At 51.0% G+C, this 15,798-nt stretch overlaps 1 protein-coding gene across 4 annotated transcripts in view; it reads right to left on the bottom strand.

The window, feature by feature from the left end:
• Window positions 1-15,798, bottom strand: part of PRKAG2 (protein kinase AMP-activated non-catalytic subunit gamma 2) — a 188,918-nt gene that overhangs the window by 54,028 nt on the left and 119,092 nt on the right. For all 4 annotated transcript variants that reach the window (XR_005652449.1, XM_039861245.1, XM_039861246.1 and 1 more), the window contains one exon: window positions 15,301-15,518. Coding sequence is in view for 3 of the 4 variants with exons in the window: in XM_039861245.1 (XP_039717179.1) it covers window positions 15,301-15,518 (218 nt within the window). In the remaining variant the exon portion in view is untranslated. The remainder of the gene's footprint in view (window positions 1-15,300; window positions 15,519-15,798) is intronic.

The raw sequence follows: 15,798 nt of genomic DNA, 5'->3' as shown, positions 1-15,798 counted from the left end.
ACCCGGCCTGGGTAAGATGTCTTTATCCTTTGAGAGCCAGGCTGAGTTGGAGTCTTGTGTTACTTTGCAGCCAAAAACAACCTAAGCGCTCTCTGGATATTGTATCAGATCCAGGCCCCGCCCTCAGTAGGTCATATTCTAATTAAGTGAAGGTTACATTCTGATTGTGGGAACTACATTGCTGTATATGTAACACAGTAAAACATTACCAAGTAGTTTAAGTAAAACAAATAAAGCGATAGATAGCAGCTGCCCAGCGCCCAGCAAGGCTAAAGAACGCACGAGGGGAAGGTGGGGGTTGGGGGGTGGGGGAGTGTGGGGAGGAGGGAATCTCACGCCAGCCAGGGCAGAGGAGAAGCCTTGAGGGCAAAAGTTTGCAGGACGCAGCAGGCAAGTGGCCTTCACCGAGAGGGGAGCCTTCTTGGGGAGAAGTTAGAAAAAGGTTGGGAGACACCAGTGGGGCTCAAGAAACGCAGAGAGATTTCACGCCCTGAGATAGAGGGAGCGAACGTAGATTTCCTCCCAGTGCGTTTGGCAGTGTCGAAAGATTTTAATATCTGGGATGCGTGGAAAGGGTTGGATACGGGAGAGCCCGGAACCAGCGAGAATATTGAAGACGTCTTTACGACGCGAAAGCCGAGAGAAAAATACGCGGGACCTGGGATTTCAGTGGGTTAGGAAATAAACACTACGGCCACGCCCCCCTGAGCACGCCCGATCCCGGCTGAGCTCGGAAGCTAAGCAGGGTCGGGCCTGGTTAGTGCTTGGATGGAAGACCATTTTTAGGAAGACCAGGAGCTGTAGGCGTAAAAAAAAAAAAAAAGGAAAAAATAGGAAAAAAAACCCAGTCTAATAATTATAAATAGACGCATCAAAAGAAGCCTTTAAATACAGCAATGAAATCTTTATGGAAGCAAAAACAAGCCAATAAAGGAAAGCTGACAGGATCACAAAAGCCACCCGGCACGGCTGTGAACACCATTCAAAAGCTTCTTGAAATTACGTGCTTATTTCTCAAAGCCCTTTGCCAGCGCCTCTCTGCTGCCTACGTTTCAAAACCCGTGGCTTAGTCTTAGCACGCTATACTGTCTTATTACTTTCTTAAAAAGAATGTAACTTGAAAATCAAATTTAGATTCGTACCGTTTTCCTGTAGTGGCCCTAAATAGGGGTTAAAGTTTTGTTGTTGTTGTTTCTTTTTAAACAATCAGTTATGTGGTTTTTAAAAAAGCTGTATGATCCGCAGCCACTCAGGGCCTTTCCTCTCCCCTCCCCGCCTTCCCTAACCCAGCCCAGCTCCTTGTCAAAGGGTTAGGCTACCTGCTTTCAGATTGCCTGGGAAGGCTCTTTACGAATGAGGTGACAGGCTCTGGAGTGGCGAGAACAGGGTGACAACAGACATGACCAAAACCGAGAAGACTCGGGAGGCATGCAGGATTTTAGGTTTTAGAAGCAGAATTATCTGGAGTTGAGTGAAAAGGAATTCACTGCAGGTAGTCACAGCAGCACGGCGGCCCGCTGGACACTCTAGTTCTTCTCCTACATTTTTACTGTCCTCCATCCCGTATCTGAGGCAGCGCCAGAGACGGTAAATTGGGAGAAATAAGGCAGGAGGAGACGTATCAGAGACAGTTGGGATATATTATCATTGTTGCTGAATTCACCCCTAAAAAATGAAGAGATTCCCAAATTTAGCCTGAGGAGAGTGGCCCAAAATTCCAGGAATTACTCAGGAAATCTGTGAACAGGTAATTTTATTTTTTTTCTGCTGATGGGTTGTTTCCTTGGGCAATTTTATCCGTGAATAAGCTATGGCAGCTAAAAACTCAGTCTAAACCGGACGCCTTCGCAAGTTTAAGAAGTTACAGGTTTAAGAAGTTACAGGTTTAAGAAGTTGTAAGCTCACTTGTTTATCGTGGGCAGAGAGAAATATAAACGTGGTGTCCGATGAGTCAAGGAAAACTCAAAATAACTAAAAAAGTCTGAGAAGGGTGACAATATGCACCACGCTTCATGACAGTGAGAAAAACCACAGTTGAGTTCACATGCAAGAAGTAGCTTAGCCCAACAATATATTTTGCCCAGCGTAGATCTGGGCAGGACTAGATCCATTGACGGGGCCCGAGCGTCTTGGAGAAGAGAGTGTGTGAACACAGCCAACGTTCCTCTTTCGTTGTCTCCTGACATCATCGTGTTGGATCGGTGCTTCGATTCAAGTAGCATCATCACAGAACTCGGAAGCAGGGTACACGTCTCGAAAGGGCGTCATCGGCCATTGCCTCTTTCTGCTGAGATTTCGAAGATGGATCTCAAAGTCAAACATGTGACCAGAGCACAGAGAAAACGGAGGGACCACACAAAGCTGCTGCGCCGACGGTGTGTTCTGACCTCGCAGCTCAGGCCCTGCTGCCCTCAATGGCCCTGGCGCCGAGCCCGGCTCTGCCACACGCTGTGCGCTCAGCACGTCGCCGGCCTCCGAGCCTCGTGCCCTGGGCGCTGTGTGCCCGGGACCATCCCCTGCCCAGGCGAGGTGCCCGTAAATGGTAGCTGCTCTTAATGTGGGGGCCGCCACTGGCGAAATGAAAAACACATGGGTTTCGCAGGTAGGCTCCCATTCGAATCATGCCTCTAACATTCACTAGCCATAAAAGCTCAAGCAGATGGCGCAAGTTTTTTCTAAACCTTCATTCTTAACCTGCAACATGGAGACAATAATATCGCCCGGGCGGGGCGGGCATGGGAATGAGCTGAAACAGTGTATGCCTGGCCCAGGCATCAACAGGTGGGTTCCCACTGAGCCCCTAACGTCACCATCTGCAGACCAGGCGGGGGAGGCTGACTGTGTCACGTCGTGAGGGCGGGGGAGGCAGAGAACCTGCGTCTGCTGTAAGGAATCGGACGTGCCGCACGCTTGCTCTCCTTCGTAAAGAGAGAATAATGAGCTATATTCTATTCATAGAACGGTAGGCATTGGTACCACACGTCCCAAAGGGCCTGCTGTTGTCCTATGCGGTCTCCAAAGCCACCGAAGATCATTTTAAGACAGAAAATGCCATTTCCATCAATTATCTGCCACCGAATGCGCCTGACCTAATTCAGTATTAGGCTGAGAACACATACAGAAACACCATCCAATAGGATTTATCCCAAACCCGTGAAGAAGGGACGGGTTATAAGATGATTTTAACTAACCCACGGCTAGTCTTGCTAAGCTTCTACGACAGTGTGCTATCATCATCCTATCATGGTTATTTCTGGGGCGGACGGAGAAGGACTGGATGCGTGCAAACCTAACACACAAGTGAAGTGCGGTCTACAGTTCACACCTAGGGACAGATGGAATTTCCTTTAATTGCCCACGTGTAAGACTGAGTGAGCGGGAAGGCAGAGTGAAAACACAGCCCTGTCTATGGACACGGGTCCCGAGAGCAGGAAGGGTCGCAGATTCTTGAGCCACTAAGACCAGGCCTGTATTCTGAAGATAATGTCTTGGATTATCTCAGCACAGAGTGTTGGATACATACAGCCTTCTGGGGGCCATACCAAGAAAAATTCTGAATGAACGAAGTACGTATTTTCCACTAGCTGTGTTTGAACGCATCGAACATAGCTCACAGAAAATGATTTCTGGAATTTGCTGTTACGTGCTGGAAGAGAATAAACCATGTTAATATTATATCCCCATTTAGTATCATTAAATATGGGTAGTGAACACAGAAAGCAGTATTGGGGGACCCCCCACACCAATCTTCAACTGAAAGGCCAGGTTCGAGTCCATGACAAGGACAGACCTGAAGCAGGGGAAACTCTTTCCTTCCCTGCTCACCTGACTCCTCAAAGTGGCAGCTGAGTCTCAGGCAGGCAAACAGCTCAAAAGTCCCTTTTGGCCTCCAGGTACTGAAGTCTCTTATACTCGGTTTCTTAAAAAAGTTTCATCACTGAGTAAATCTATTGAAATTGCACTAAATATCAACACGATCTCTACCTGATGGCTTCGGTATACTACACCTGTTCTCCAGGCTCTAGGTACTGCTGGTCGTTCACTGTATGAGACCCAGTGGCGGGCTTTATAATTTGAATAGTATGAAAATAATAGTTAATAGGGATTTTCATGAAAATGAGACTTCTCAAAATGACAGTCTCCTAACAACCAAACTATGTAAATTGAGACAGGGGCCTGATGATGATACCAGGCACAAAGCTAGGTTGTGAAGTGGTCTCGCACAGTCTACATCAGCTCTGTCTCTCTCTCCCCATCTGTGGATAAAGCATGACAAAGGCTACGTGGAAAAAACGCCACACCGCGATTTACCTGTCTCCAAGAGGCGGAATTGCAAGAAGCTTTTTCTTTATGCTTTTCTTTTCATAATGAGAGGATTTTTTTTTTTTTAAATTTCTAATTGTGGTAGAAATGCACATAACACCATTTCTCCTTCGTAACCGTTTTAAGCACACCGTTCAGCTAAGTGCGTTCACGTTGTCGTGTGACCAGTCTCCAGGACTTTTTCATCTCGGAGAAATGCCATTTTTAGAAGAGATGATCAAATACTTCTCTAGATGTAGCTAACTTTTAAAATCAAACGCGAAGAAGGTAAATGGAATGGCCTCATCAGACTATACCAAGATAATTGAATAGTCTTACCAAGCTGTGAATGAACGCATGTAAGCAACGGGCTTTCAATCTGCTTTTGCTACAGTTCGAAGAGGAAATCTCCGGCAGACGTGTAGAGCTCATGGTAGAATTTCCTGTGTGGTTCCTTAGAACCACCTGCTTCAAAGTCTCTTTTTTTTTTTCTGAATGAAATATACCTCTTCTGTAAGCATGTGCAAGACGACCAGATGCCATTCTTACTCAGGACCCAAAATAGAGACGATTTAGGGTTTCGTATCAAGCCTCAAAAATAGTGGAAAAAGCGCGTTCCCACACGCAGCCTCATGAAACAGGTTCGCCCACGCACTGCTGGAGAATTTGGGCGGTCACTCATTAACAGGTTATGCACTCCATTCTCCGAGGCACCAGAGGAGGCTTGTCTAAACTTTTCCACCGTTCCGACAGCTGGTTTCTACCAAGTCATTAAGGGGACGCTATTAATACCGGTGTTATGTTTTGTGTCACTTGTACCAATGATACTTCGCGAGCTGAAGTTAATGCTTTTCTAAGTGCTACGAGTTAAGGGACAATCCTGGTTCCGTGCCGAAGGAATTCCCATCTAAATGCAAATCGAGACAAGCAGGACTGGAATGCATGAGCAGGTACAGTAATTTTTCCACTGCCTGATGTTCGCCCCCCCCGTGCGTTTTCATACAACCGTATTGGTAAAGAAATGTTCCTTATTAAGATTAAATCATGCTTGTTTTCCTCCTTGCACCTGCAGTTATAGGGAAAGGAGCTCAGAGTCTGGATTTCTTTGATTTAATACACAGGAAATGAAATGGACAAAGAGAATCCTTTTTCGAACCCCTGCGTCTGCACTGCGGGCTTTCTCTTCCAGGCCCCTGGTGTCTCTGTTTCATGTCCCAGAAGAATCACAGCAAGTGTGCCCCAAATGGAGCTTACCCTTCACCCCCAGATCTACTTCTCTTTCCTGACCTGATGACACTGCCATCTGTCCTTTCATGCCAGACACTGGAGAGTCACCCCAGCGTCCTCCTCCCACGTGCCACACCGAGGCCATCCTGTTTTATCTCTTACGGACTTTTCTGATTGACCCCTTCCTCTGAATCCCCACTCCTGTGGCCTTAATTCAGCCCTTTGTCATCTCTCGGACGAGCGTTGACTTTCTGCACCGGTCTCCTTGCTCAGTCTTCACCCCATGAATGCCAACTGCTGTCCCAGGAAAACTGGTCCGTGTCATCGGCGGGTAAAGCCCTGCTGCTCGTCTCCTGCCTTCCTGGGAACGAGTCTCGTTCTGCCACCTTGCACGGGATGCCCTATCAGATCACTGGGTGGAAGTAAAGGAGGCTCTGGCACAGATGAGTCAGGGGTTGGCAATTTTTTTTTTCTTGTTAAAGGCCAGATGGTAAATATTTTAGGCTTTGCAGGCCGTCTGGTCTCTGTGGCCAACTACTCACCTCTGTTGTCATAGCAGGAAAGAAGCCACAGACAGTTCGTAAATGAACGAGTGTGGCTGTGTATTAATAAAACTTTAATTACAAACGCGGATCGGGGGCCAGAATGTGCCAACCCCTGAACTGGGCATAGGCGTTAAGAAGCTGGGTCAGTGTATGAGGGACAAATCAACATGCTCAGCCTTCTCTAGAGGGGGCTGGGAACCATGCGAAAAGCATGGATTTGGGGCCCAATCACCCTGGTTCAAATATTGACTTAAGTGTTGCTAGCTACGGGGCCTTTGGATAGCTTTGCACAGATTGTCATTCGACTCACCACAGCCCTGAGGGATAAGCACGACCTTCCTGGAACCGAGGCGTGAGCGGAGCGGGGCCGAGGGCTCGGGAAACTCCAAGTCCTTTCACGAGCATGCTCACGTGCTCGTGACTCGTCCACCTTTGAAAAGAAATGCCCTCTGGACACCCGGCCGCCACGGCCCTGACTCACACCATCCCTTCACACCAGACTTCTCGACACAGCTGTCCACGTTCCCCGTCCGTGCTCCGTCCTCTCGCACTCAGTGACCCTCGGCGAGCTGGCTTCGGCCCCCGGTTTGTAGAAACCGGTAATAGGTGTATGCAACAGAGATGTGTTCGCTGTCACATATTTAGGTGACATCTTTCACACCGCCGGCCAAGTGAGGGGGAAGATAATGGTGACGTCTTCCACCTCCCGGTGGAAGCTCTGAGCACTAGCAGATTACCCGGCTCGGCTCCAGCGCACGCCGCAAAGCCACGTGACACCAACGTTTTAACCGCTGTCTCTCCCAGGGGAGGGGTGGGTGCTCCTCTGGGGTGGAGAAGTCCAAGCTGAACGCTAAAGTGGCCACTGTCCACACGGCAGACTGAGCTTGAGAAGGGCTGGCTCCATCAACCCAGACAGCGAGATGGCTCGCCACCGGAAGCACGCGCTTTGTGGCCCACATTTGTACCACTGTGATCATGGCGCTGCCTATGGATCTTCAGAAGCAGAAATCCGCCCCTCCCCCACCTCCCACCGTCTGTTGGGCTATGGATGACCCAGGAGCCACGAGATGCAAGGTGCACCTAACAATTCAGCTCCGGGGGCCTGATCCTGCGGGGCAGGAATTTTCTCAACGGTCACTGAATACCCGGTGCCTAGTACAGTGCCCGACACACAATAGAATCACGAATGAATGATTTCTCTTCTGGGTCCCTGGGAGGTGACAGAGGCAGGGCATGTATCAAGTTAAAAAAAAGAATCTTGAGGCAAAATGATCCGACATGCTTTCCTTGGAGCTCAGCTACCCCAGGGGACAGAATCAACAAGAACCCCAAAGACTCAGAGCACTGCTCAGGAAAACGGGCCAAGCTCTTAGCCCAGGATCCCTCTCCGGGCTGGGCTGTGCCTTCTTTCTGCTCATCAGCCACGATTCCACCAGGACAGGAACACAGGAGGAATGCCAACTCTAATACCTTTTTTGGACAGCCAGGAAGTAGGTATTCTCTGCCTGAGTCTTCGACACACAGGCAGTGCTCATCTGCGCTCAGCTCTCACGATAACCAAGCCTGTCATGAGTCAGTCCTCCGTGGCTGCTCCTGCGCCCAATGTGGAGTTTTTCCCAAACTATTTTTAAAATATCTAATCTGTGTGAGTAACAGGCTGCAGGACCGTTAGTTTACCATTTCTGGGCAGATAGTTTTAACATCCTCAAGACCTTTTTAGGTTGTAATTGGATATCTGAGACGGTGAGACAGGGATACAAAAACCAAGTAGGGCGTGGAAGATCTTTAAGTGCTGCTTAATAGCAAGCGATCTGAAATATTATTAAGATTTTTAAAGTGGTTTCTGATCTTAAAAAAAAAAAAGGTAATTATTCTAAATAACAATCTTGAAAGATGGCTTAGGGATTTCCTTCCAAACATCTACCTAGGAAAACTAGGGACCTTGGAGGTGGGTTCAGTGGCTAGACAGACAGGTTTTTTTTTTAAAGGGTAGGGCCCTCGGCCTAATAAAGGAGGAAGAGACGCCAGGGCTGTGGGCATGGGGGGCAGGGCCCATGAGGACACAGCGAGAAGGTGGCCTCCACCAGCCAAGGCCGGGCCTCAGGAGAAACCGACCCTGTGACACCTTGAGCTCAAACTTCTGGCCTCCAGAACTGTGAGAGATAAATTTCTGTTGGTTAAGCCAGGGGTCCCCACCCCTTGGGCCAGAGACTAGTGCCAGTCTGCAGTCTGTTAGGAACCAGGCTGCACAGCAGGAGGTGAGCAACGGGCCAGCGAGCGAAGCTTCGTCTGTATCTGCAGCCGCTCCCCAGCACCAGCATCACCGCCTCAGCTCCGCCTCAGATCATCAGGCGTAAGATGCTCATGGGAGGCCCAGTCCTTGGTGCCACAAAGGTTGGGGACCGCTGGTTTAAGCCCCCCAGTCTGTGGTGTTTTGTTATGGCAGCCCCAGCAGACTAATGTGACGTCTCATGGTTTCTGTGGGTCAGGAACTTGTGAGCAGTTCAGCTGGGTGGTCCTGGAGCAGGGCCTCTGACTGGGCGTCAGTCAGGTGCTGGCTGGGGCTGTGGTCTCACGTACCAGTCAGATGGCCTTTTGGGAATGAAGGATCTCCCCTACCTGTTGAGACTCTGCCAGCTGCGACCCTCCGCTACGAGCTAGGACTGATCTTGGCTGAAGAGAGTCGCCTTGCCCAAGATCACCCCACCTCCAGGACAGCTCAGAGGTCACCTAATGGCTGGCTGGTTCGAAGGCAGAAGGGCCTGGCTCCTTTGCCCCAACAACACTGGGACAACACTGAGGGGCCCCCCAGCGCAGTGCTCCCTGAGGGGCTGCGGAGAGCATCACACCGTCTCCCTCGCTCCCGTTCTCCTGAGAGCACGCCCTAACACACGTCCCGCACACTGATCCGCCTCAGGGAACACACGCTCCGACGGTCTACAGGAAACCACTCTCGGAGAAGTTAACCATCTAAACGAGACTCCTTAGATCAATGAGCCTCTAGACTAGTATACTGTGTGCCCAAATGCAGACCCCGGCTGCGGAAATCGGGTGATAAGACGCGCGGCAGACTTCGAAATTGGTCCCCACACTCCACCTCTCCCCGTGTCCATGCCCTCTGCGATGTGGCTTTGTCACTTCCGCTTCTTTCTGTCGACCAAAGCTAGTCCTAGCCCAACCCAGATTCGAGGGGGCAGGAAATGGACCCTGCCTCAGATGGCGGGAGCTACGGCGGGCCTGTCTGAGCCTAGGTCTCCAGAGGCCTGGCCCGCACATACGTCCGCGTCTAACTCCGTCACTGTCACAGGAGCTGGTCCAGGCTGGCCTGCCGGAGCGGGAGAGGCCACACGGAACGGAGGAAAGCTGTTCCGGCTGAAGCCACTCTGGGCCAGCCAGTCCCCCGCTGACTTGGTAAGTGACCACAGATGTGGGAGTGAGCACAGCCGAGACCAGAAGAATGCCCGGCCCACACCGCTGACCCACGGAGCTGTGAACTAAACCAAGGGTCGTTGCCTTAAATTTGGGGGAGGTTTGTTGGGCAGCAATAGAAAAACAGATACAGTACTCGATCCCACTGGATACAGCCAGCGACCAGAAACAAGAAGAGAATGCAGACCCCAGGCTGCAGCGGATGCCTCGGGCTCCTGCCACGGCCTCTGGGGCACCAAGCTGCTGTGGGGGCTGCTGCTCATGGCTCAAACTGTCAAATTTCTTACAGGATTGTTCTTAGGTGACAGGTGGAGGTGCCGTTCCATCATTCTGGGACATCCCATAACTACTTGGTGTGAGGGCGCAAAAGCCCAGGTTCCTTGCCTCTGGGGAGGGCAGATTCTGGTGCAGGTGACACCCCAGGGCTCCCCTGTCCTCGGCTGCGGCCGGGTCTCGTCCGACACCGCGCGCTGGCTTTGCTTCTTCCCTTCCCTTGCACTTTGCAGCTTTCCTCTGGGAAACAAACTTCCTAAGAAACAAACAAACGGAAACCCGAAACCCCATCTCGGGCTCTGCTTCTAGGGGACTCTGACCCAAGACGCAGGCCAAGAGTGACATTCCTAGAAGAAAAACAAGGAAAGCATAGCAGTGACTCCCGTAGAAAGAAAACTGGAAAAGCACTGATCATCCTGAGACCTCTGCGTCGCATTTTCAACCCAGTGGAAGGTGACTCTTCCATTGGTCCAGGACCAACAGCTCCACCGTGGGCCTCCAAGGAAACAAGGCCATCTCCTTTGCAGACCAGACCCAATGCCTGCTCTCTCCCCTTTATCTTGAAGTGCTCCCTTCCTGCCGACTCCTTCCCCATTCGTGCTTAAACCCATTCCCACACGTGGGAAGGAACCACGGCCTCCACGCTTCCAGTTGCGGGCCCGCCCCCTCCCCTTCGATGTCAGGATCCTTGAAAGAGTTGCCTGCTCTAGAGCTTTCCATGGCTTTCCCTCCTAGTCCTTGGGAGCAGTCACGTGGCTTCTGCTCTGGACCGTGCTCCTGGAGGTATTCCTGCCAAGGGTATCTCAGTGACCTTGGTCCTCACGTGCCACGCCGGTCGGCTGCGTTTGAAGGTGCCGATCCCTCCCTCCAAACGCAGGAAACACGGCGAAGCACGTTCCTTTTGCTTCTGTGACTCTGTGTTTGCCTAGTTTTCTACCTACTTTCCTGGCAATTCAGAAGCCTCTTCCTCTGTTTGTTTCTTGAATGTTCACGTTTTTCCGGCCTGTTTGTTTCTTGAATGTTCCCATTTCTCCTCACCTGCCACACGTCTCTGGATTATTTTATCTCCTGTCACTGTGCAAACTACCATTTGTATTCTGATGATTTTCAAACATTAATTTCTAGCTTCGGATGCACACCTCCCGTGGCTCTTTGGGCACCTCCTGAGAATGTCCCACGGGCCCCTGACTGTACCACCACCCCGAGACAGCCCCCCACACACAGAGACACACGTGCTCGCTTACACACACGCGCACGCACAGCCCGCTCCTCCCCTCCCCAGCAAATGCAGCCACCACCGTCCAGTTCCCCAAGGCGTCTGGAACCTTCCCTGATTTTCGTCTTCCCTCGGCTCGTCGATCACCACATTCCAAGTTCCTCTCTCCGCGGGACCTCCGAAACAGCTCTGTATTTCTAACGCTGGTTATTCTGCTTTTTTGTTATCTGCAGCTGCCGCCAGGCCCGGATCACTCCACGCCACGACTCATCTGAGCGCCTGTGCTCCCCAAGTCCGATCTAACTCCCACCCCAGCCTGGGGGGGATCGCCTCCGAGTGCAGAGCTGATTGATACACACGACGGGGCGTTTCCTCCCGTGAGAACTACAGGGTCTATCGAACTCGGTCTATCAAACTCTGTCGTACTCACCTACCTGCCTGCACCCCCCAAACAGACAAAAGCTCCTCCTTTTGTCCAAGTCGTTATTAGCGATTATCGAAACCCTCCCACGGATAATGCATCATCGTTCCTCGGGTAGTGAAGAGAATGAACACTGTCCCCACCTCACGGGAGGGACACACATTTGTTACCCCATCCTCCTTTCCCGGTGCAGTTCCCGGCACGACGCAGTATTTGCCGAGTAAATAAATGATAAAACGGGAGCTGCCTACTAAAGACTAATTAATTACCTCCAACCCCTTTCCAATTTTAGAGGAAAATGCATGGGAACAAATTTTATAAAAGTGATCTCCGTGGTCAGTGTCTACAGAAAGTGTCTTTTTATTCCAAAAAGCAGAGATAAATTGTATCTAAATATCGTCAGGCTGACAGAAGTCTTCAGGCAGCTCGCATCCTCCATGAAGATCATGCTGAGAGCCAAATGAATGAGGTCAGCCCAGCTCTTAAAAAACTTAGCACATAAATGAAAGACATTCGACACAATCCAATTATGAAGAAACACACTTTAGATAATCTTGAAACTACCCCCAGCCAAGGGCGGCTGCATGCAGAAGAGGCCTGGGCCAAACCGCGGCTGCAGAGGCTGAGGGTAGCCCCTGGGGAAGACAGCCCCCCGAGGCCTTGGGCGACAAAACTTACAAATGGGATGAAGGCCCTGTTCAATGTCAGGAAGCCGAGAGCAACGTTATCTTCCAATTTTGAAACTGAAACATGTCATTTCAAAACACGAGGGGGGAGCCTCCCCGATCACCCTGATTTTCTTGCAGCTCAAACTACATCAACGTTGTGTAGTCTCGACTGGATCTTTTTCCTTAACTGTGGTACGAGACACATAATGTTAAAGCTACCATTTTAACCATTTTTCAGAGGACGACGTGGTGGTATTAAGCATATTGATTTTGTGGTTCAACCATCACCATCATCACCAGAACTTTTTATATCTGGCAAAACCGAAACTGTCTCCGTTAAACAACTCCCATCCTGGCCCTGCCCAGCCCTCGGCACCCACATTCTACTCCTCTCTGTCTCTATGAATCGACGGCTCGTATAAGTGGAATCACGCAGTGTTTGTCCTTTTGTGACTGGCTTATTTCACTTGGCATCATGTCCTCGGGGCTCATCCACGTTGTAGCCCGTGTCAGAATTTCCTTCCCTTTGGAGGCTGGATAATAGTCCACTGTATGGATGGACCACATCTTTGTTTATCTGCTCATGACATCTGGATCATCGTTGAAATCTCACAGTACTGTCGCATGCACCGTCAGGGTTCCTGACCAGGGCACATGGCCCGTGTCCATCGCTGAGTATGGATACAGCCTAGGACACTTCCTCTCTGGCTCCAAAAGCCAGACTGGAGGACCCAGGCTCGGCGGCCTCGCTGTTGTGTGAAGTATAAACAGTTAAGAACGTCACTCCCTCGTCACAATCATGGGGGACAGATGACCGTGGGCTCTCTGTGTTCTCTGCTACAGGCTTGTCCGGAGAACGAGAACTTGTATAATCGGGGGAAAACCCCGTGTTTGATTCTGTCACCATCGCTCAAATGACCTAAAGCCAAAATAACCGCTTTCTCTTCAAATCAGTGTCTCTTCTTAAATGGGGCTATTCTACCAACTGTCACTGGTCAGTGAGAAGCAGCCAATATTTTGAGACTTTTCCATCTCCCCTATCGCTTAATCCTCTCTGCTGGCCAGTTCCCTGTTTGCTCCCTTCCCTGGTCTTCCCGCTGTTCCCTGCTCCCATGGGGTCTGTCCACTCCAGATCTCCTGGCCCCCTGGTCCCTGGGTAGGTCTGGCACAAGGCTGGAGGGCAGAAAGAGGCAGAAACACTAGGATCTCTGTCCCTCTGCCTCAGATGGCATCTCTGGCCAGCGGCTGCTTCTCCCCCACGGCTCCAGCTCCTGCCAGGCAGGCACACGTGGTCCCACCTCCCTTCTGAAGGGGCCTGGTGACACCACCTCCTCTAACTGTCCCTCTGGCCCTAGGGGATAGGAGCTTCCTGCTTTTGATAATCTTTGGGTTCCTCTCTTAGATTCTTTCGCACCCCATTATCTCTATCACCGAGGCTCACTGTTAAATGCCCAGAAAGGAAAACAGAAGCCTCTCCAGATCTTTCCTCGCTGGTACCCAAGAACGTGGAGGACCTTCCTCCTGGGCCTAGCTCTGCGGGGCCACTGTGCCACTCCACACCTGGACTTCTCGGCGCCCCCCGCCCCCGCGGTCTCCTGTCTCCTGTCCATGCCGCAGTCTGCGGCCGGTCCCCGCCGGCCCAGAGGCAGGCCCCAGCCGCTGCTCCACACCAGGACCTCCTCCTTCCCCACGCCCCTCGCCACACTCACTCCCATCCGGGTCATGGCTACTGTTCTTTTCTAGAAGGCTCTCCCTCCATCTCTCCTTACTTAGACCCTACCAGTTGCTCAGGCTCAGCTCGGTTGGTGCCACCGCATGGAGACAGCATGATGTTCCCTCTTTCAACTCCTGCGGTGCCGACAATTTCCTTCACTCCTTAGCGCCACCCAACCTACTTCTGCCTCTACTTAACTTTTATCTGAGTGTCATTCTGTTCCAGTAAGACTAGGTCCCAGAAGGCAGAAACGATAGCTTGCATTTTACTCCTCACACTTAAAACAATACTCTGCTGAGCAAACATCTAATAAAATAACCACAGGATGAACACAAACCATAGCAATAGTACGTCCTCTGTGTGATGAACACATCTTCTTTCTCCCAACATATCAACTGTTATGGTTGGACCGTGTCCCCCAGAAGCTAGTTGAAGTCCTAAACTTTGATACCTGTGAACGTGGCTTTATTGGGAAATCAAGTCTTTGCAGATGCCGTCGAGTTATGAGGAGGTCATACTGGATTAGGTTTGGCCCTAATCCGATGACCAGGGTCCTTCTAAGAGGGTAATCTAATCTGGACACAGGGAGGACAGACGAGTGACGATGGAGGCAGAGTCGAGAGTGACGCTGCCACAAAGCAAGAAAGGTCTGGGGAGCCGGAAGCTGGACTAGGCAAGGAAGGACGCTCCGCTAGAGACTTGGGAGGTTTCAGACTTCCGGCCTCCAGAACTGAGAGACGATGGCTTCCTGCTGTTTTCAGCCCCCTCCCGCCCCAGTTTGTGCTACTTTGCTACAGCGGCCCCAGGAACTAATGCAACAACCGAATGAAATAGTTACATCCAGACAGACAGCTCTTAGGGGTGTGATTCTCATGTCCTTGCTAGACACAGGCGTCATTTTGACTAGATGTGATACCTAACGTACCAGGCAGGCAGTGAGGGCCGGAGTCGCCACGTTAGGGTCCTGGGCGGCAAGGCAGAGGGTGTCAGGGCTGTAGCTAAGCCAGCTTCCTCCATCGACACTCACTCATCCTACTTCTCGGAAGGATGCACAGTCACCTGCTTCACCCCTGCTCCAACTGGAAAGGCTCGCCTTTTCAAGAACGCTTCCCAACTCAAATGATGTCAAGCGTTAAATCTTAAAATTCTAGAATCAAATTTCTATTTAAAAAAAATTTTTTTTTTTTTTTTTGCTTTGCCTATGACTTGTTACTTTGGCATCCCACTCAGGACGAATTCAAACAAAGCTTTTCATGACTGATTTTTAAAAAGCAGCCAAGGGAACACAAAGCTTTTTCTGGTCACGTTCTAGATGTTACTATTTTTCATGAGACTCCATGTGCCTACTGGGCCCTCCTCCTTTTCTTTCCCCTCAGCCTGTGATTTATAATAAAGTACACCAAACACGTCAGGATGCCCAGGCTTAGCTTCAGCCGAAGGCAGTCAGACCCTGCCCTCTCTCGCGACGCCTGGCAGCTCGGCCACGGGACTCGGCCCGGACTTACGGTTTTGGAGGGAGTGTAGTGTGTCGGTGATGCCGACGGTGGCCTCGATGAACTCTGAAAGGAAGACGGGCAGAACCTCTGGCCCGTGTCCGGAGGGGGAGACGAGGCATAGATACGATTTTCCAGTCGCTCAGGCTCATGCTTATAGGATTCGAGAGGAAACGTGTGTTGCTTGGTCACTTGGGTGGGTGTCGACGGTGAGGACGAGAGGCCCGAGGCTGAGGAGGAAACCGGAAAGTCCTGTGAGGGGTCTGGCTGAGGCGGAGGACGCAGAGCTAGGCTCCTCCATACCCAAGCGCCCCAAATCTCAAACGGCAAGAATCACGTCATTAAATTCTGAATACTGGGGACAAGCGTTTGTAAACCTGTTCCTAATCCCTGAAAATCATGTGTCCAGAGATCCCCTCGCCATCCAGCCTGCGTCGTGGGCACTGTCCCCTCGCCGTGCGTGTGTGTGTGTGTGTGTGTGTGAGAGCGGGGCGGTGCTCGGATAGTTCA

This window comes from Pteropus medius, unplaced genomic scaffold, assembly GCF_902729225.1.
Source record: "Pteropus medius unplaced genomic scaffold, Ma_sr-lr_union100, whole genome shotgun sequence".
In the NCBI taxonomy this organism is placed as follows: domain Eukaryota; kingdom Metazoa; phylum Chordata; class Mammalia; order Chiroptera; family Pteropodidae; genus Pteropus; species Pteropus medius.
Note: the sequence above shows the minus strand (reverse complement) of the source record. Positions and strands in the feature narration are given on the sequence as shown.